Source organism: Miscanthus floridulus, chromosome 15 (genome assembly GCF_019320115.1).
Source record: "Miscanthus floridulus cultivar M001 chromosome 15, ASM1932011v1, whole genome shotgun sequence".
Classification (NCBI taxonomy): Eukaryota; Viridiplantae; Streptophyta; class Magnoliopsida; order Poales; family Poaceae; genus Miscanthus; species Miscanthus floridulus.
The window spans coordinates 33,338,788-33,361,776 of record NC_089594.1 but is presented as its reverse complement, the minus strand read 5'-3'; the positions used below and the strand labels follow the sequence as shown (position 1 = coordinate 33,361,776).

At 42.5% G+C, this 22,989-nt stretch overlaps 1 protein-coding gene across 1 annotated transcript in view; it reads left to right on the top strand.

Annotated features, from left to right (window-relative positions):
• Positions 1-22,989, top strand: part of LOC136507327 (dynamin-like protein ARC5) — a 42,649-nt gene that overhangs the window by 14,361 nt on the left and 5,299 nt on the right. Inside the window, 6 exon segments of the mRNA XM_066502089.1 lie at positions 19,740-19,771; positions 20,342-20,449; positions 20,560-20,682; positions 20,915-21,136; positions 22,564-22,697; positions 22,789-22,881. Coding sequence (XP_066358186.1) covers positions 19,740-19,771; positions 20,342-20,449; positions 20,560-20,682; positions 20,915-21,136; positions 22,564-22,697; positions 22,789-22,881 — 712 coding nt within the window.

The following is a 22,989-nucleotide window of genomic DNA, read 5'->3' as shown; positions in this document are numbered from 1 at the left end:
TTGCACATGTTGGGATGAGCTCATTCAAGAATTTAATGAAGAATGAATTAGTGAGAGGTTTGAAGGATGTGAAATTTGAGAAGGACAAGCTTTGTAGTGCATGTCAAGCCAGCAAGCAAGTTACAAACACTCATCCAACCAAAGCTTGCATATCAACAACAAGAGTACTAGAGCTTCTCCACATGGATCTATTTGGACCTACAACTTACAAGAGTTTGGGAGGCAATCTCTATTATCTTGCGATAGTTGATGACTACTCTAGATATACTTGGGTGTTCTTCCTTCATGATAAGACTGAAGTAGCCGTATGTTTCAAGAAGTTTGCCAAGAGAGCACAAAATGAATTTGAAGTGAAGCTCAAGAAGATAAGAAGTGATAATAGAAAAGAATTTGACAACACAAATATTGAAGCATATTATGATGAAGTTGGGATCAAGCATGAGGTCTCCGCAACATACACTCCTCAACAAAATGGTGTAGTAGAGAGAAAGAATCAGACACTTATCACCCTTACAAGAACAATGCTTGATAAGTACAATACACCCGAAGCTCTATGGGCGAAAGCTATCAACACCGCATATTATGCATCCAACTGCCTATTTCTTCAAAAGTTTCTTGGAAAGACCCCTTATGAGTTGCTCAATGGGAAGAAGCCGGACATCTCATTCTTCTAGGTGTTTGGTTGTAAATGCTACATCTACAAGAAGCGACAACACCTAGGGAAGTTCCAAAGACGTTGTGATATTGATTTTCTTGTTGGTTACTCATCAAAATCCAAAGCATATCGAGTATTTAATCATGCCACCAGCTTGGTTGAAGAAACATATGATGTGGAATTTGATGAATCTAATGGCTCCCAATGAGCATATGAGAATCTTGATGATGTAGGTGATAAACCATTGAGGGAGGCCATGAAGAATATTCCGGTTGGAGACATCAAGCCCAAAGATGTTGAAGATGATGTACAAGTGATTGATCCACCCTTGAAAGCTCTAGTTTGGTTTTGGTGAATTGATGGAACCCTAAGTGCTAACCTAGTTCATCAAGTGATCATGAGATAGGTAGCACACTTCAAGTAGAGAAGCAAATGAAGATCATAACATGACAATGGTGATAGCATGGAGATGATCAAGGGCTTAAACTTGAAGAGAAGAAAGAGAAAAACAAAAAGCTCAAGGCAAAGGTATAACTTGTAGGAGCTATTTTGTTTTGATGATCAAGACACTTAGAGAGTGTGATCACATTTAGGTTTGATAGCCGTACTATTAAGAGGGGTGAAACTCGTATTAGAATGCGGTTATCAAAGTGCCACTAGATGCTCTAACTTATTGCATATGCATTTATGATCTAGTGGAGTGCTAACACCCTTGAAAATATTTGTGAAAATATGCTAACACATGTGCACAAGGTGTTTGCAGGGTTGAGATGGGTTTGGGTCCCTCTCTCCCTCCCGCTGAGCAAGCTCGGCGGGATTCGGCGCTTTTGGAAAAATGAAATGTCTATTTTCTATTGCACCGGATGCAAAATTCTTGGTGATTGGCACATTTGAGCAAGGGTGAAAAAGTTAGAGTTGAAATGGAGTTGGTTGAAATGATGCTGGCGTCGGTCTACTGACCGGACGCTGGGTCACTTAGCGACCGGACGCTGAAAGGCTGCGTCTGGTCGAGCTATTAGATGGCACAGTAGGCTAGGGTTGAGCACCGGACGCTGGCTGCGTCCGGTCAAGGTGGACCGGACGCGTCCGGTCGAAAAAACATGCCTCGGGGAGCTTACTAGAAACGACCAGACGCTGGGGCTTCAGCGTCCGGTCAGTTTTGTCCGGAGCGTCTGGTCAGCCTCGTAGCCATTGGAATCTGACGAATAGCGTTTGAAGCTGGTGACGCATGGCATCCATCGGGCGACCGGACGCTGAGGGCCAGTGTCCGGTCAGTATGACCAGAGCGTCCGGTCAGAGCGCGTTTTGCCCAGTGAAGGGGTATAACGGCTCTATTTGATTGGGGCTCTATTTATAGCCCCATGGCCGGCTGTGGCTCACATCTTTGGCCATTTTCATTGACATAGAAACCTTGTGAGCTAAGCCAAAGCCCTCCCACTCATCTACATCATTGATTCATCATCATAGTGAGATTGGGAGTGATCCAAGTGCATTGCTTGAGTGATTGCATCTAGAGGCACTTAGTGATCGTGTTTCACTGCGGATTTCGCTTGTTACTCTTGGTGGTTTCCGCCACCTAGACGGATTGGAGCAGCGAGGATCATCGAGCGGAGGTGGTGATTGTCTCCGGCTCCGATCATGGTGATTGTGAGGGGTTCTTGACCTTGTCCCCGGCGGAGAGCCAAAAGGTACTTTAGTGAATTGCTCATGGCTTGTGTGATCCTCATCTTGTGTTGGTTGTGCGGCACCCTATTGAGGGTTTGGCGTGTGAAGCCAATTAGCGCGTGAACCTGCAAGTGAGTGAATCGCCATAACGAGGACTAGCTTGCCGGCAAGTAAGTGAACCTCGGTAAAAATCATTGTGTTCATCCTTTGATTCCGAGGTGATTGGTCTCCATTGTTATTCATCTTTGTGATTGATTGGTACTTCATCTACACGGTGGTATAACTATCCTAATCACTCTCTTTACTTTATTGCAAACTAGTTGACAAGCTCTTTAGTGTAGCTAGTTGTGAGAGCTTGCTTGCTTGGTTGGTGTGACTCTTTAGTTAGTCTTTGAGAGCACACTAACATAGAATAGTGTCTTTGCTATTGTGTGAATTGACACTATCTAAACTAGAATTGTGGTAGGTGGCTTGCATTTTAAGTAGGCTAGCGCAACACTCACTTCGCCTTATAATTGTCTAACCACTTTGTTAAGTGTTGTTGTAGAAATTTTATTAGGCTATTCACCCCCCCCTCTAGCCATTAGGACCTTTCAAGTGGTATCGGAGCCGAGGTCACTGTTATTTGAGGCTTAACAACCTTCGGTGTTAAAATGGCTCAAATCAACAACACCAAGAAGCCACCCCAATTTGATGGCTCAAATTATTCTTATTGGAAGTCAAAGATGGCCACACATATCAAGTCAATCAATAGAAAGGTGTGGAAGGTGGTAGAAACCAAAATTGAGATTGGTAATCCAGAAAATCCCACCGCCGCCGAAGAAGTACTTCTCCAAAACAATGATATTGCTCTAAGTGCCATTCATGATGCAATTGATGCAAGAACATTTGAGCAAATCAAAAATATTGAGATGGCACATGAGGCTTGGAAGAAGTTGGAAGAATCATTTGAAGGTACTCAAGCCGTGAAGGGTGCAAAGGCATACATCCTCAAAGAAAAGTTTGCAAGCTTCAAGATGAAGGAGGATGAGAGTGTGCTGGACATGTTCCACCGAATGGAGGTGATTGTAAATGATCTCAAAGCACTTGGTGAGAACATAGAGGACAAGGACTTCTCAAATAAGTTCTTGAGATGTTTGCCCGGGAGATTTAAAATGTTGGTCACCTTGCTAGTGAGGAGTGGTTTGAACACAATGACACCAAATCAAATCTTGGGAGATATCATGACCGATGATGCTTATAGAGATGATGATGAGAAGGAAGAAAAGAGGGAGAAGAAAGATGAGAAGAAGGATGACAAGAAGAAGAGCGTGGCATTCAAGGCCACATCATCCAAGGGCAAAGCAAAGCAAGAAACATCAAGTGAGGATGATGATTCATGGGATGATAGTGATGATGAGAAGATGGCTCTCTTTGTCAAGAGGTTTGGCAAGTTCATGGTAAAGAAAGGCTACCGTGCAAGAAGAAAGAAGTTTTCATCCAAGAATAAAGATGAGTCAAGAAGATGCTTCAAGTGTGGAAGCAAAGATCATCTTGTTGCTCAATGCCCATATAATAGCGACAATGATGATGACAAGAAGAACAAGAAGAAGGACAAGAAAGAAAAGAAGGAGAAGAAGGACAAGACATTCTTCAAGAAGAAGAAGGGTGGATCATATGTGGTCACTTGGGATAGTGATGCTTCCTCAAGTGATGATGATGATGATAGTGATGATCACAAGACCACCAAGAAGAAGGTGCTTGCAAGTATAGCAATCAATGAGAAGCCTTCTCTCTTCGACTCTCCATCATGCTTCATGGCTAAGGCCACTAAGGTACAAACTTGTGATGATGGAAGTGATAGTGATAGTGATAATGATGATGATGAACCTACAAAAGATGAATTAATTGACATGCTAGAAGATGCTAGAGAACACTTTGACATCTCAAGAAAGGAATGCAAAAGCTTGCGAAAGGAACTAAAAGCCCTTAAGCAAGCATTTGATGAGCTCAATGCATCTCATGAGAGGCAAGAGGATGCCCATGAGAAGCTTGGCAAGGCTCACAAAAAGCTTGAAAAAGCTCATTCCACTTTGCTTAATGAACAAGATAAAAAGAAGCATGTTGAAACTTGTGATGTAGGTTTAACTTGTGATTTAATTGATACATCACTATCTATGCCTATCATTGTTCCTCCAACTAACCCTTCTTGTAGCACTTCCACTTCTACCTTATCTAGTAGTGATGGTCATACTTGTGATACCTCACTAGTGGTTGAGAATGAGAACCTCAAGAAGGAGGTAACTAAGCTCACTCACACCTTGGCTAAGGCTTATGGTGGTGAGGACCGCTTGCTTATGGCCTTGGGTAGCCAAAGAGCTTCTCTCTACAAAGAGGGATTGGGCTATACCCCCAAGAAAGGCAAGGCGGCCTTTGCTCCTCATAAGACAAGTTTTGTGAAGAACAATGGTCGGTTTTGCACTAGTTGCAAGCAAGTTGGTCATAGAGAGCATGAATGCACCAACAAAAGCAAAAAAGCTAATGTATCCTCTATTAAGCTTAATTCTTCCTATATGCTTGTTAAGGGCACAAATAGTGTGAAGGCTAAGTTCATTGGCAAACCATGGATGGGCTCAAAGAAGAAAGCCATTTGGGTGCCAAAGAGCTTGGTTACTAACCTTCAAGGACCCAAGCAAGTTTGGGTACCTAAAAAGAATTGATCTTCTTTTGTAGGTCAATTACAAAGCCGGAGGAAAGCATTGGGTTCTTGATAGTGAGTGCACTCAACACATGACCGGTGATGCAAGAATGTTCAACTCAATCAACGCCAATGGCAATGATGGCTATGATAGTATCACATTTGGTGACAATGGCAAAGGCAAGGTCAAAGGGCTTGGTAAGATTGCAATATCCAATGACTTGAGCATATCCAATGTATTGCTAGTAGAGAGCTTGAACTTCAATTTGCTATCCGTGGCTCAATTGTGTGATCTTGAATTCAAATGCATATTTGGGGTAGATGATGTAGAAATCATAAGTGTAGTTGGCTCTAACTTGATCTTCAAAGGCTTTAGATATGAGAATCTATACTTGGTTGATTTCAATGCTAGTGAAGCTAGATTATCTACATGCTTGTTCACTAAGTCTAGCATGGGTTGGTTATGGCATAGAAGGCTTGGTCATGTTGGAATGAAACAATTGAATAGATTGATTAAGCGTGACTTAGTTAAAGGCTTGAAAGATGTTGTGTTTGAAAAGGATAAGCTTTGTAGTTCTTGTCAAGCCGGCAAACAAGTTGGAAATACCCATCCTAAGAAAAGCATGATGAGCACTAGTAAAGCATTTGAGTTATTGCACATGGATTTGTTTGGGCCAACACAATACACTAGTATCGGTGGAAATAAATATGGATTTGTGATAGTGGATGACTACACTAGATACACATGGGTATTCTTTCTAGTAGACAAAAGTGATGTGTTTGCAATATTCAAATCTTTTGTCAAGGGCATTCACAATGAGTTTGAAACAACCATCAAGAGAGTTAGAAGTGACAATGGTAGTGAGTTCAAAAACACTAGAATTGATGAGTTGTGTGATGAATTTGGAATTAGACATCAATTCTCGGCCAAGTACACACCTCAATCAAATGGCCTTGTTGAGAGAAAGAATAGAACACTCATTGATATGGCAAGATCTATGCTTAGTGAGTACAATGTGAGTCAATCCTTTTGGGCCGAAGCTATCAACACGGCATGCTATTGTAGCAACCGCCTCTATTGTCACCGATTGAAAGAGAAGACACCATATGAGCTCTTGAATGGTAGAAAGCCCAACATTGCATATTTTTGGGTCTTTGGTTGCAAATGCTATATCTTGAAGAAAGGCACAAGATTGGGCAAGTTTGATAAGAAATGTGATGAAGGATTCCTACTTGGTTATTCCACCACAAGCAAAGCATATAGAGTTTGGAATTTGGATAGTGGTACTCTTGAGGAAGTTCATGATGTTGAATTTGATGAAACCAAGGGTTCACAAGAAGAGAATGAGAACTTAGAAGATGTTAAAGGCATTCAACTTTTAAATGCCATGAAGAACATGGATATTGGTGAATTGAGGCCTAGGCAAGTGATTGATGATGAAGATGATCAAGTGCAAGTGCTCTCCAACTCTAATGTGCAAGATGATACAAATCAAGCTAGTGCAAGTAACTCTCATGATATTGATCAAGATCAAGTGGCTAGTACATCATCTCAACCCAATGATCTAGCAAGTGCAAGCAATCAAGTTCCATTGCTTCAACCAACAAGTATTGCAAGAGATCATCCTTTGGATACAATCATTGGTGATATCTCAAGAGGTGTACAAACAAGATCAAGATTAGCATCATTTTGTGAACACTTCTCTTTTGTGTCATCCATTGAACCAAAGAAGATAGATGAAGCTTTGAAGGATGTTGATTGGGTGAATGCTATGCATGAAGAATTGAATAACTTCACAAGAAATCAAGTATAGGAATTGGTAGAAAGACCAAAGGGATACAATGTGATTGGAACCAAATGGGTCTTTAGAAACAAGCAAGATCAAGATGGGATAGTTGTAAGGAATAAAGCAAGATTGGTAGCACAAGGCTATACACAAGTTGAAGGTCTTGACTTTGGAGAAACATATGCCCCGGTTGCTAGATTGGAAGAAATTAGAATCTTGCTAGCCTATGCTTGTGCCCACAACATCAAGCTCTATCAAATGGATGTTAAGAGTGCATTTCTCAATGGTTATATCAATGAAGAAGTATATGTTGAGCAACCTCCCAGTTTTGAAGATGATAAGAAGCCCAACCATGTGTACAAGTTGAAGAAAGCATTGTATGGCTTGAAGCAAGCACCTAGAGCATGGTATGAGAGATTGAGGGACTTCCTACTCTCTAAAGGGTTCACCATGGGCATGGTTGACACTACTCTTTTCATCAAGAAGATTGGAAAAGATCTATTTGTGTTGCAAATATATGTTGATGATATCATATTTGGATCAACCAATCAAGAATTTTGTGATGAGTTTGGTAAGATGATGGCTAATGAATTTGAGATGTCCATGATTGGAGAGTTGAGTTACTTCCTTGGTCTTCAAATTAAGCAATTGAAGAATGGTACATTTGTGAGTCAAGGCAAGTACATCAAGGACATGATCAAGAAGTTTGGAATGATTGATAGCAAAGTCATTAGCACACCAATGGGAACCAATGGCAACTTGGATAGTGATGCTAGTGGAAACATGGTGGATCAAAAGTTGTATCGGTCTATGATTGGAAGCCTACTCTATGTGACCGCATCAAGGCCGGATGTCATGTTTAGTGTATGCATGTGTGTAAGATTTTAAGCCTCACCAAGAGAAAGTCATTTGAAGGCTACAAAGAGGATATTGAGGTACTTGAAGCATACACCAAATGTTGGTTTGTGGTATCCCAAAGGAGCAAAGTTTGAGCTAGTTGGTTACTCCGACTCGGATTATGCGGGATGCAAGGTTGAAAGGAAGAGCACATCGGGCACATGTCAATTGTTGGGAAGATCACTTGTTTCATGGTCATCAAAGAAGCAAAATAGTGTTGCATTATCTACCGCTGAAGCCGAATACATATCCGCCGGTAGTTGTTGTGCACAAATACTTTGGATGAAGGCCACTTTGAGTGATTTTGGAATCAAGTTCAAGAAAGTGCCATTGCTATGTGACAATGAGAGTGCAATCAAGTTGACAAACAATCCGGTGCAACATGCAAGAACAAAGCACATTGATGTCCGCCATCATTTCATAAGAGAACACCAACAAAAAGGGGACATTTGCATTGAGAGTGTAGGCACCGAAGATCAACTTGCCGATATATTCACCAAGCCATTGGATGAGAAAAGGTTTTGCAAGCTAAGGAATGAGTTGAACATATTGGATTTCTCAAATGTGTTGATGCACCCCCCACTCATATGACATGCCTCTCCTTCGAGCAATCTAAGGTAAAAGTTGATTGGCATGACATACATCCTTGCTAAGGACATGTTTAGTGCATTTAGTCATATTTTCAATCTCATTAGGATCTTGCAAATGGTTCTATCTTATTAGGCTCATTCATGAAAATCAAATAATTTTGATGTCTATATGGTATCACTATTGCTTCTATGCTTGATTTGATCTAGTGATGGCATATGACATGTTTATGGGCTTGTAAACCTAGTGTTTAATCTAAAAAATGAACTATAAGTGTTTAACTCAACATGGTACAAGATAACCCTTATTTGGAGGTGTGAAGAAGCTTGTCCTTGGATCAAACCGAGTTAAATATCTTTGGGAAATAATCTAGAATTGAACCAAATTTGGGAAAATGACCCTCACCCCATTGATTGACATTGATAATCTCGACCCTACAAGTAAGTCTATTTAGAACCTTTGTGGTCATTGATGACAAAGGGGGAGAGAAACAAAGATAAAGGGGATAAGAGAAACAAAGGAAAGGGATCAACTAAAATTTTGAGCACACAAGTAGGGGGAGCAAGCTCATGAACTTGTATGGTGCATTTGAATGTGCATTTCATATGTTTGCTTGCATGGCATAAGTTCCATATTTATAATATCCATGCTTGTGTGATGTATGCTAGTTGTAGATTTGAATGATGAAATGCAAACTAGCATGTATAGGATATCTAGTGATTTCACTTCCAAATATTTCTTAGTAGTATTGAGCTAATCATGATGCTAAGGATGGTATATTGGTGCACTCCGATTGGTATCATGCTTCAAAGGTCCATCTTTTATACCTTAGCATCATATGGTAGACATTGACTCCTACATTTCCTATCTAAGCATATGTGCAAGCTTCAATCCAAACTCTTAGCACATATGTAGGGGGAGCAATAGCTACCACTTAGGGTTCATGAAACTTGTCCATATCCTTTTACACATGGTAAATATGTTTGGGCAAGCAACATGGATTCAATTGAATTTCAATTCCTATCTTTGTATAAGGGTTGTCATCAATTACCAAAAAGGGGGAGATTGAAAGCTCTAGTTTGGTTTTGGTGAATTGATGAAACCCTAAGTGCTAACCTAGTTCATCAAGTGATCATGAGATAGGTAGCACACTTCAAGTAGAGAAGCAAATGAAGATCATAACATGACAATGGTGATAGCATGGAGATGATCAAGGGCTTAAACTTGAAGAGAAGAAAGAGAAAAACAAAAAGCTCAAGGCAAAGGTATAACTTATAGGAGCTATTTTGTTTTGGTGATCAAGACACTTAGAGAGTGTGATCATATTTAGGTTTGATAGCCGTACTATTAAGAGGGGTGAAACTCGTATTGGAATGCGGTTATCAAAGTGCCACTAGATGCTCTAACTTATTGCATATGCATTTATGATCTAGTGGAGTGCTAACACCCTTGAAAATATTTGTGACAATATGCTAACACATGTGCACAAGGTGTTTGCAGGGTTGAGATGGGTTTGGGTCCCTCTCTCCCTCCCGCTGAGCAAGCTCGGCGGGATTCGGTGCTTTTGGAAAAATGAAATGTCTATTTTCTATTGCGCCGGATGCAAAATTCTTGGTGATTGGCACATTTGAGCAAGGGTGAAGAAGTTAGAGTTGAAATGGAGTTGGTTGAAATGATGCTGGCGTCGATCTACTGACCGGACGCTGGGTCACTCAGCGACCGGACGCTGAAAGGCTGCGTCTGGTCGAGCTGTTAGATGGCACAGTAGGCTAGGGTTGAGCATCGGATGCTGGCTGCGTCCGGTCAAGGTGGACCGGACGCGTCTGGTCAAAAAAACATGCCTCGGGGAGCTTACTAGAAACGACCAGACGCTGGGGCTTCAGCATCCGGTCAGTTTTGACCGGAGCGTCTGGTCAGCCTCGTAGCCATTGGAATCTGATGAATAGCGTTTGAAGCTGGTGACGCGTGGCATCCATCGGGCGACCGGATGCTGAGGGCCAGCGTCCGGTCAGTATGACCGGAGCGTCCGGTCAGAGCGCGTTTTGCCCAGTGAAGGGGTATAACGGCTCTATTTGATTGGGGCTCTATTTATAGCCCCATGGCCGGCTGTGGCTCACATCTTTGGCTATTTTCATTGACATAGAAACCTTGTGAGCTAAGCCAAAGCCCTCCCACTCATCTACATCATTGATTCATCATCATAGTGAGATTGGGAGTGATCCAAGTGCATTGCTTGAGTGATTGCATCTAGAGGCACTTAGTGATCATGTTTCGCTGCGGATTTCGCTTGTTACTCTTGGTGGTTGCCGCCACCTAGATGGCTTGGAGCAGTGAGGATCATCGAGCGGAGGTGGTGATTGTCTCCGGCTCTGATCATGGTGATTGTGAGGGGTTCTTGACCTTGTCCCCGGCGGAGAGCCAAAAGGTACTTTAGTGAATTGCTCATGGCTTGTGTGATCCTCATCTTGTGTTGGTTGTGCGGCACCCTATTAAGGGTTTGGCGTGTGAAGCCAATTAGCGCGTGAACCTCCAAGTGAGTGAATCGCCACAACGAGGACTAGCTTGCCGGCAAGTAAGTGAACCTCGGTAAAAATCATTGTGTTCATCCTTTGATTCCGAGGTGATTGGTCTCCATTGTTATTCATCTTTGTGATTGATTGGTACTTCATCTACACGGCGGTATAACTATCCTAATCACTCTCTTTACTTTATCGCAAACTAGTTGACAAGCTCTTTAGTGTAGCTAGTTGTGAGAGCTTGCTTGCTTGGTTGGTGTGGCTCTTTAGTTAGTCTTTGAGAGCACACTAACATAGAATAGTGTCTTTACTATTGTGTGAATTGACACTATCTAAACTAGAATTGTGGTAGGTGGCTTGCATTTTAAGTAGGCTAGCGCAACACTCACTTCGCCTTATAATTGTCTAACCACTTTGTTAAGTGTTGTTGTAGAAATTTTATTAGGCTATTCACCCCCCCCCCCCTCTAGCCATTAGGACCTTTCAACCCTCTTCATCAAATGTGCCATAAGACGATGATAAAGATGAGAGAGTAAAAAATAAATATACTCATGTCTCCTATGATCAAATGGTGGCACAAGTTTAAGATGTTGATGCTCCACAACTTCCCCCTCAAGTGGTTTATAGAAGAAATTCACCCCTACTACAAGCACATCCACAAGATCTTATCATAAGGAGTCCTTCAAAGGGTGTAATGACTCGCTCTAAAAAAATTACTTTATTTATTGAACATAACTCGTTTGTTTCTTGCATTGAGCCTAAAAATGTAGAAGAAGCTCTTCAAGATTCGGATTGGATAAATGCCATGCATGAAGAGTTGAACAACTTCACCTGCAATGAAGTTTGGACACTTGAAGAGTGACCATAAGGTGCAAGAGTCATTGGAACAAAGTGGGTATTCCACAACAAGCAAGATAATCAAGGCATTGTTGTGAGGAACAAGGCAAGACTAGTTGCAATGGGGTTCTTTCAAGTTAAAGGGTTGGATTTTAGAGAGACCTTTGCACCGGTTGCAAGACTTGAAGCCATTCGTATCCTCCTTACATATGCATCGCATCATGAAATGAAATTATATCAAATGGATGTTAAAAGTGTATTTTTAAATGGCTTCATAAATGAACTAGTCTATGTTGATTAACCTCCCGAGTTTGAAGACCCTAGATATCGTAATCATGTTTATAGGTTGTTCAAGGCGATATATGGGCTCAAGCAAGCCCCAAGAGCTTGGTATGAGCGCCTTCGGGATTTCCTCATTGAGAAGGGCTTCATCATTGGGAAGGTTGACACTACACTATTCACCAAGAAGCTTGATGGAGAGATCTTCATTTGTTAAGTATATGTTGATGATATCATATTTGGCTCATCAAATGAAGAATATTGCAAAGAGTTTGGTGAATTGATGTCGAAGGAGTTTGAGATGTCGATGATTGGAGAGCTTACATTCTTTCTTGGTTTTCAAGTCAAGCAAATGAGAGAAGGGATTTTCATCTCTCAAGAAAAGTATACCAAGGACCTTCTCAAGAGGTTCAAAATGGATGAATATAAGCTAATCAAGACACCTATGCCATCCAATCGACATCTCGACCTAGATGAGGGAGGTAAAATGGTTGATCAAACTCTCTACCACTCTATGATTGGTAGCTTGTTATATTTAACCGCATCTAGGCCCGACATCATGTTTAGTGTGTGTATGTGTTCTAAATTTCAAGCTAATCCTAAGGAAGCTCATTTGGTTGCCGTTAAAAGAATCCTTAGGTACCTTAAGCACATACCAAGCATTGGTCTTTGGTATCCTAAAGGAGCTAGATTCCAACTAGTTGGCTATTCTGATTCGGATTATGCCGGTTGTAAAATTAATAGAAAAAGCACATCCGGAGGGTGCCATTTGCTTGATAGATCACTAGTGTCTTGGACCTCCAAGAAGCAAAATAGTATGGCATTATCCACCGCCGAGGCGGAGTACATTGCCGCGGGTGCTTGTTGTGCACAAATTCTTTATATGAAGCAAACTTTACTAGACTATGGTGTAGTTCTAGAAAAGGTACCTCTCTTGTGTGACAATGAGAGCGCGGTAAAGCTTGCTAATAATCCAGTTCAACACTCTCGCACCAAGCACATAGATATCCGTCACCACTTTCTTAGAGATCATGTTACTAAAAATGATATATCACTAGAAGGTGTAAGGACCGAGGATCAATTGACAGATATCTTTACTAAACCGCTAGATGAGGCTACTTTTTGTCGATTGAGGAATGAGCTCAATGTGCTTGATTTTAGTAACTTCACTAAAAAATGAGCTTGTGTTGTCCCTTGCATTGCATTATAATATAAAACATGTTTAATTTTTAGTAATGCACCTAGGGCTTGTCTAACATGGTTAAGATAACCGCCTAAAAGCGTGTGAAGAAGCTTAACCTTGGATCAAACTTGACAAGCAAGTAGACTTACCTTCAAGTATTGCATTGCATGTGCATGTGTGTTGCTTTGTCATTTCTTTTCATTTATCTTTTGAGCACCCGTTGTGTTTACCCACAAATAGGAAGAGCATTTGATGCTTCTATTGATTCTAAACCCTATTGTGTGGCCACATATTGCTCCTCACCCCTTTTATTGCATATTTTCTTAAAAAGAATTATAGCCTAAGGCAAAATACTTTGAAAATTTTGAGGGTTTGAGAGAGGTCTCTCACATCAGTCCCAATTGGTGTTTATTTGTGTCTTATTGAAGTTGGGACTTGATTGGGAAAAGGCAGCGCGAAGGAACTTTGAAGATTTGCTGAGAAATAGTGACCAGACGCTGCACCGGATTTTGCTTCCAGTCAGTTCACAGGAGGTGAACAGATGCAGCACAGGAGTGACCGGACGCTGCACAGTGTTCCTCCAGCGTCCGGTGTGAAGATGGCCCTATGTCTGGTCAAACAAAGGAGAAGTCAGGATGGATTAGACTCTATTCTGCGTCTAGTCAGGGGTAATTAGACATGTCTGGTTGCAACTTGAGGGGTTTTGGGCCTCTCTGTTGTCGACCGAACTTTGGGTGGCAGCGTCCGATCGTTGCCCCGATGCAGCCGATCAGTTGAATCCGAGTGGATCTCAAATTCCTTTTCTTCTCAGTCATGTGGGGGCTACCATAAATAGTTTCCCTTTCCGTACCCTGTTCATCGCACCGTTGTGCCCTAACTTGCCTCTGCCGCCGCGCTGCTCTACTCCACTTGCCCATGCCGCCAAGCCACCGCCCGCGCCCATGCCTGCCCATGCCCGTGCCCCCTCCTGCCCACGCCTGTGTCTCAGCCACCGCGCCCGTGCCCGCACATCCACCGCCGCTTGCGCCTGTGCCTCCACCACCGCACCGCGCCTGCGCCATAGTGTCTGCACCACCATGTCTCCTTGGCTGTCGCATCACCCAACCCTAACCCTAGGCATAACATTGCCCACCTGAGTGGTGCCCCGTAATCCTTTCCTCTGCTTGTCGGTCACCGGATCGTCGGATTTCATCAGGTAGCAAGCTATTGATTTTAATTTCTTATCTACTGCTTGTTTCTTAGGATTTCTTACCTCTAGATGAATATAGTGATTATTTATATTTCCTATCTATTCCATCATGTAGCGAGTCGATGCTCTTGTGGTTGATTTAATTGTGGCAGTTTTACTTGGGGCCAAGCCCACGAGTATGGATTGAGGCCAAGCCTCTTGAGTGTCAGCTTGTTACTGGTCCTTATCAAATTCTCAGAGATGGCTTGTTGCAAGAATGTCGAAGGTGGTCCCGGTGATGAGGATCCAAGGCCTCCGCCTTGCCTAACTGCTCAGCAAAAGGGAAAGGCGAAAAAGACTACAAAGAAGAAGTAGAAGTTAGATGGTGTTGAGGCAGAGAGGGCAGCAACAGTGGCAGCCATCGTAGAGCGTGTAGATAGAGGTGGAGCTGGTAGTGGTGTTCGCATAGGCGACCGGTTGTCACCGGCTTAGAGGGTCGTCGTCGAGAGGATTGAGGCTAGTCTTGGCAGTCCACCCAGGACCATCATGCTTGGAGGACGGCGTGTTTCTTTAGATGAGAGTCAAACTTAGGGGGAGACTAAGCAGTAGACACAGTCGACAGAGTAGGTAGAGGATGTTCAGCAGGGAGAGCATGTTGAGGAGGTAGAGTAGGCAGCACAGCCACAGCTTCGACGCTCCAGCCGTACATGTACTTAGGTGTCACCAAGGCCTCAGACACAAAGGCGGGGCTCTCATCCACCTCCCAGACCATAAGGTCTGCCTCCGGTGGTTCACCTTGACCTGAGGGTAGCTATAGCCAGACAGGTGCAGTAGCTACGGTTTATTTAGTTTGAGGATTGGTTTCTACCGAGGCGGGATGAGCGTGCATCAGAGCACTTCTACACCGTACTACAGGAGGATTTCTATAATGCATATCTCAACAGTGGTGTTGCCTTTAGATCTCAGCGGGTCTACTCCATAGAGTCTTTAGTTGCGGCTATAGGTGAGCAAATCCATCCTCACCTTTCTTATCTACCAGGATTGACAGATCTTAGACGGACTATTTGATTGAACCAAGATACATCTTCATCTTTCTCTTCCAATAATCATAGCATGTGCCATCAAAGAACGGTGGTTTACCCCCCACATGGTTGAACACAACTTGAGCCATCTTTTGACACCGAGGTTGTTAAGCCTTCAATCAAACGGTGACCACGGCTCTGATACCACTTGAAAGGTCCTAATATGGCTAGAGGAAGGGGGTGAATAGCCTATTTAAAAATTCTACAAGGCACTAGAGCAATTGATTAGTATAGCAAATGGCATAATGCAATTTTACTCTAGCTCTACAAGGGTTGCAAGCCACCTATTCCAATAATTCTAGTTACTATGATCACTAGGCACACACAAGAGCTAAGTCACTACTCACTAAGAGCTCTCAACAAGGCTACACTAAAGAGCTCCACTAGATGAAACTAAGCTATAAAGCAAGCTCTCAAAACTAGCTACACTAAAGAGCTTGCTACAACTAGTTTGCAAAAAAGTAATGGAGTGAGTAGGGTGATTATGCCACTGTGTTGAGGAATGAACCAATCACAAGATGAAGCCTATCAATCACCGGGAGAAGTCCAATCATACAAGAGACACAAGATTTTTCTCCTGAGGTTCATGTGCTTGCCGACATGCTAGTCCCCATTGTGTCGACCAACACTTGGTGATTCGGTGGCTAAGAGGTGTTGCACAAACCTCATCCAACAAATGGACACTGCAAGAACCTACCCATAAAGTGAGTTAACTCAATGACACAAGCAATTTACTAGAGCTACCTTGCGGCTCTTCGTCGAGGAAGGTGCAAGACCCCTCACAATCATTGGAGCTGGCCACGAACAATCACCAACACATGCCAAAGCTCCACCACTGCTCCAAGCCATCTAGGTGACGGCAACCACCAAGAGAAACAAGAAATCCACAGCCACAACGACCCCCAAGTGCCACTAGATGTAATCACTCAGGCAAATACACTTGGAATCACTCTCAATCTCACTATGATGATGAATCAATGATGGAGATGAGAGGGAGGTGTTTGCTTAGGCTCACAAGGATGTCAAGTATGTCAAAATGCCAAGCGAGTGAGCCCCAAGCCGGTACCTTCCTATTTATAGAGCCCCAAAGCTCAGAGAGCCGTTGGGAGCTCTCGGGTTGACCGGATGCACCCCAGCGTTCGGTCGCCCAGGTGTCCCTCCATTCAACGAGCGTCGTAGATCTCCAATGGTCACTTAGCGTTCACTCGCTTAGTCAAAGTTAGACTAGACGCACAGCTCAAAGTGACCCAACTCACCAACACATGGCATCTGGTCAAGTCCAGTAAGGGTCTAGAGCGCAATTTTCTTGACCGGACGCGTCAGGTCCTAGGTGACCGGAACGCACTAGAGAGTCCGAACAGCTCTATGCTTCTCTCTGTGTGCTCTCGGTGCTGACGCCAGCATACGTCAGCCGTGACCTGACGCGGCCCCTACGCGTTTGGTCGCATGCTCGCTCTAGCGTCCGATCACCAGACCGCGCTGCACCTCCTCTAGAACCATTGACCGGACGCACGCCCTACGGTTGGTGCAGCCGAAAGGTCCTAATGGCTAGAGGAGGGGTGAATAGCCTAATAAAAATTTCTACAACAACACTTAACAAAACGGTTAGACAATTATGAGGCGAAGCAAGTGTTGCGCTAGCCTACTCAAAATGCAAGCCACCTACCACAATTCTAGTTTAGATAGTATCTATTCACACAATAGCTATGACACTACCCTATGTTAGTGTGCTCTCAAAGGCTAACTAAAGAGCCACACTAACCAAGCAAGCAAGCTCTCACAACTAGCTATACTAAAGAGCTTGACAACTAGTTTGCGGTAATATAAAGAGAGTGATCAAGAAGGTTATACCATCGTGTAGATGAAGGAACCAATCAATCACAAGGATGAATAACAATGAAGACCAATCACCTCGGAATCAATGATGAACACAATGATTTTTTACTGAGGTTCACTTGCTTGTCGGCAAGCTAGTCCTCATTGTGGCAATTCACTCACTTGAAGGTTCACGCGCTAATTGGCTTCACACGCTAAACCCTCAATAGGGTGCCACACAACCAACACAAGATGAGGATCACACAAGCCACGGGCAATCCACTAGAGTACCTTTTGGCTCTCCACCGGGGAAAGGTCAAGAACCTCTCACAATCACCACGATCGGAGCCGGAGACAATCACCACTCTCTGCTCGACGATCCTCACTGCTCCAAGCCGTCTAGGTGGCGGTAACCACCAAGAGTAACAAGCGAAATCCACAGCGAAACACGAATACCAAGTGCCTCTAGATGCAATCACTCAAGCAATGCACTTGGATTCACTCCCAATCTCACTATGATGATGAATCAATGATGGAGATAAGGGGGAGGACTTTGGCTAAGCTCACAAGGTTGCCATGTCAATGAAAATGGCCAAAGATGTGAGCCATAGCCGGCCATGGGGCTTAAATAGAAGCCTCCACAAAATAGAGCCGTTATACCCCTTCATTGGGCATAACACGGGCTGACCGGACGCTGCAGTCCAACTGACCGGACACAGCACCGGACGCACCGGACGTGAATACCGGACACATCCGGTAGCTATACCGGACGTGTCCGGTAGCTGCTAGACCACCACGTGTCCCACTGTTGCCTCCAACGGCTCTCTAACACGACGACCGGACACTCAGCATAAAACGACCGGACGCACAGCCGCTGAGTCCGGTCGAGTCCAGTGAGCCTCCAGGGGCAACCGGACGCGTCTGTTAGAAACTAACCGGACGCTGAGCCTCAGCGTCCGGTCGAGTACAGTAAGTACCCTTGCCCGACCAGACGCGTCCAGTGATACCGGACCGGACGCTGCCAGCGTTCGATCGGCTGCTCTACCGTATACTGCCTTTTCTGATTCACACCAGACGCGTTCGGTGTGGCGACCGGACGCATCCGGTCGCTGAGTCTGTCGTCAAAATACCGGACGTGTCCGGTAACCATACCGGACGCATCCGGTCACTCTGTAACCAGCGCGACTAACTCCTCTTCGACTCTATCTTCTTCACTCTTGCTCAAATGTGCCAACCACCAAGTGTATCATCTTGTGCACATGTGTTAGCATATTTTCATAAATATTTTCAAGGGTATTAGCACTCCACTAGATCCTAAATACATATGCAATGAGTTAGAGCATCTCGTGGCACTTTAATAACCGCATTCCGATACGAGTTTCACCCCTCTTAATAGTACGGCTATCAAACCTAAATGTGATCACACTCTCTAAGTGTCTTGATCACCAAAATAAAATAGCTCATATGGTTTATACCTTTGCCTTGAGATTTTTGTTTTTCTCTTTCTTCTTTCAAAGTCCAAGCACTTGATCATCATCATGGTATCATCATCATCATGCTATGATCTTCATTTGCTTCATCACTTGGAGTGTGCTACCTATCTCATGATCACTTGATAAACTAGATTAGCACTTAGGGTTCCATCAATTCACCAAAACCAAACTAGAGCTTTCAGCAGCGTCTGGTCTCTGCTACGCCATAGCCCAAAGGCTAGGGTTAGGCACCGGACGAGCAGGTCCACCCCGAAGCCTGCGTCCGGTCCTACCCTAACTCCTCTTTTTCTTTTTCTAAGTCCACAACCACTTTGCCCTTGCTTCCAAGTTGCTAACCATAGTGTGTACAACTCATGTGCTCGTGTGTTAGTATTTTTAAAGCATTTTACAAGGGTCTAAGTTAGCACACTAGATTTCTAAATGCATATGCAAGAATCATGTCACCTAGTGGCATTCGATAAACCATTTAGCCAAAGATTTCCCATGTTTATAGTACGGGTATTGATCCTAAATGTGATCACACTCTCTATAGTGTCTTGATCAACAAAACTAAAACCAAAACTAATACTTTTGTCTTGATCTCCATAGAATTTTGTTTTTCTCTTTCTTCTTTTTTAAGTTGAGTACTTGATCATCTTTTGGTCATCATCATCGACCATGATCATCCTCTTGCTCCACCACTTGAAATGGATTATCCTCTCTTATCTACATACTTAGCACTTAGGATTAGTTCATAGGTTTCATCAATTATCAAAAACCAAACTAGGGATTTCAAACTACCACAAGTCTAATACAGCTGCTACAATACTTGAGTCTGGTGACGTCTCTCTTCTTCCTTTGACACTTTGCAAAGCAAGCCACCGTCCCGTAGCATCACAACGCGCTCCTGCCCGCTGTCTCCTATTTTTGTTAGATGAAGCCGCTGTATCTCCTGCAAAACGCTCTAACACGCTGCGGAGCTACCATTTACCATGGCATGGAGGACCACAGCGGACGTGGCCTTAGGTTCATTTGCACTTAAAAAAATAGGCCATCATTTGTTTTTACTTTTATTGTTTCTAATAAAATTCGTGACAAAACTGTTGCGGTTTTTTCAGAAAATAAAACAGTTAAGCCCATAAAGCATAAAGTGAGTCTGGTGGAACAAGGAAGGTCTCTGTTGTCTGCTCAAAAGAAGACAATGATGGAAAATGCAAAATGAAATGTAGTGAAGCGCTGAGAATCTCGTTCGTCAAGCAGTCCAGCTGAAAGAGAAAACGCGCGGCCGCACGGGCAGTGCTTGAGGCTGTGTTCAGTTTGTGCAATGAATTTTTTTTTACGTTACATCGGATGTTTGGATGTTAGAAGGGGTTTTCGGATACTTATAAAAATAACTAATTACATAGCTCGTCTGAAAACTGAAGACAAATTTATTAAGACTAATAAATCCATCTTTAGCGTAGGTTAGTACTGTAGCACTTATGGCTAATCATGGACTAATTAGTCTTAAAACATTCGTCTCACGATTTTTAACCAAACTGTGTAATTAGTTTTTTTTATATTTAATACTTTATATGTCGTAATATTCGATGTGATAGTTTGGGGTAAAAATTTTTAAGAACTAAACCAGACCTGACTTAAACCAGCCCCACTTCTCCACCCACGCCACTGTCTTGGGGTGAAAAATTTTGAAAACTAAACCAGGTCTAACTTAAACCAGCCCCACTTCACCATTAAGGTAGAATACAAGCATTCCCGCAATCTCACCATTATTGACACTCCAGGCCTCATCCTTCCAGCTCCTGGCCATAAAAACAGAGTTTTGCAGGTACTTTGTTTGTTTTCCTCTATCAGTTTACAGCAGCCATTTTTACCTTTTTAGGTGCATTTGATTCCGAACTGAAACTGCTCCACCCTTGGCAATCTTGTGACATGCAGAGCCAGGCTTCTGCTGTTGATAGGCTTGTTCGTGCTAAAATCCAGCATAAAGAGACCATTATACTGTGCCTTGAAGATTGTAGTGATTGGAGTAATGCAACTACACGGAGAGTAGTGATGCAGGTTGGTTTTGAAGGAATCTTTTTTTATATGCCTAATTCCTCTAAGACTAACATTTGCATGATTTTTCACCAGTTATAGTCATAACTTATTGGGTTGCCGTACATAATCAAAAGGCAAAGTCACTTTCTGGACTTCGTTCTAAGCCTTCAACCTTGACCTAGCACAACCCTTCTGCAACTGATAAAATGTTTCCACTAAATAGAGTTTTTCTTTTTTCCTTTTGGTACTGCAGGTTGATCCTGATCTCACCAGGACTGTTCTAGTCTCCACAAAACTGGACACTAAAATACCACAATTTGCCCGGCCTTCTGATGTTGAAGTGTTTCTTCACCCACCAACTTGTGTGCTAGATGTTTCCTTATTGGGAGATTCTCCCTTTTTCACATCAGTACCTTCTGGTAGAGTTGGTTCTTGCCATGAAGCTGTGTTCAGATCAAATGAAGAGTTTAAGAAGGTATCACAAGCCAGAACCGCCTAAATTCTTTAGAGCTTTGTGCTTCCTCCTGTGAAGTGTCGAATTGTATACTGTATAAACATGCTTGAACTCTAGCATTAAGCAGACTCAGAGTTTTATCCTTCTGTGCCAACAAAGCAATTGGCCATCTAGTTTCATTATGTACCTGACAGAGCAATCTGGTTAAACTCAAGAGCGAATGTGTAACTCAGTATGATGTAAAATCCCTTACAAGAGGATTACAACTAACTGAAAACCTGTAGTTTTTAATAGCTTTTAGGGACTCAAGTTACAAATGGAAGCAGTTTCAAAAAAAAGTTACACATGGAAGCCACAGGCTCCCTCATTTTCATTTTGTAAGGTTTGCACACAAACTTGTTAATCTTTGATTAGCACTTAATCTAAGAATTTGTAGATTATACCATGGAAATTTGATACCATTGGATTTGTATTTGAAAACATTTCCATAATGTCAAATTCATATTCATGAACATACAACATATGAGATATTAATGGTTAAAATGTACTATTGTTTTCTTCTTGATAAAATGATACACAGCTTTACTGCATTGGAGAAAAAAAAATAATGGTCAAAATGTAACATTGGTGACCGCATGGGGTCATACCATGCCTTAACAGAAATAAAAGGAGGGAGTACTTTCTGTGCTTTTCTAATTACATATTGATTTTTTAACTCAAATATAAAAGACATGCTTGCTTTGACTTTTGAAGCTTCTCAGACTCCACTTCGAGGTGCCACTCCAATAGTATGTGCGGATGTGCCTATATTTCTATCCGTTTCTGTAGGGTAAAGACTACTCTAGGAATAACCTGTGACTAACAGATAGGTTTGTACTTCCTGTGGGGGTTAAGAATGTAATTGATAACGCTTCTATTATGTTTGTGAAATGTGTGCTGCTATTGGATCAAATGACATGTTGTAGCCCTTTCATGTATGTTACCTTTTTTAACAACACAATCTACAATAAGGAATGTTGATGATCAGCTTTCATAGTAATATGTGAGTGAAAAGTTTAAAAGATATTATATTGTGAAAGTACTGTCTCATAACAACGAATGTTATTGTTTCCAGGGGCTACATAACCGCCTTTATTTTATAACAATACTGTGCTGAACTTCCCCACAGTTTTTCATAAAAAAATCAACAGAGTTTGACTACTGAAATCCTGAACACAATATATTACGAAGGAATGGAATAACATAGAAAGAAAAAAAGTGCTTTTAGGGAATGTTCTAACTGAACTGCTTTATAGTACACGATGCCTGTGCTTTATTGCAGCTTTTTTTTTTGCCAGCATTGCTCATTAGATATCCAAATTTGAGCCTTTTTCTCTTATGTGTGTGTAATGTAAGCAGGAAACTTTTCCACAAGGCCTCTAATGTTTTTTTATTGTGTCGTCATGAAGGCCATCTTATCAAGAGAGTTGGAAGATGTTGCATCTATTGAAGACAAGTTAGGAAGGTCGCTTACAACCAAGGAGAAAGATAGAATTGGAGTGGGTAACTTAAGATTATATTTGGAAGAGTTGCTGCAGAAGAGGTACTGGTGTATTAACTGTACAACATAATGTCTTTTGTCATTCTCGTATCTTTCTTCTGAATGATACAAATGTTGTTTCTGTTACTCAAAGGTATATTGAGAGTGTTCCATTAATCATTCCACTTCTTGAGAAGCAACATCGAAATACAACAAGTAAACTGCGTGAAATCAGTCATGAACTCAGGTGATGTTTTAGACTTTTAGTTGATTATCCTGTTCAATAAAGTGGATCCTTCCTTGTAGTGGTTTATGTGGTGTTTCTGAAGCTCAAAGCTTTGACAGAAGGCTGGGT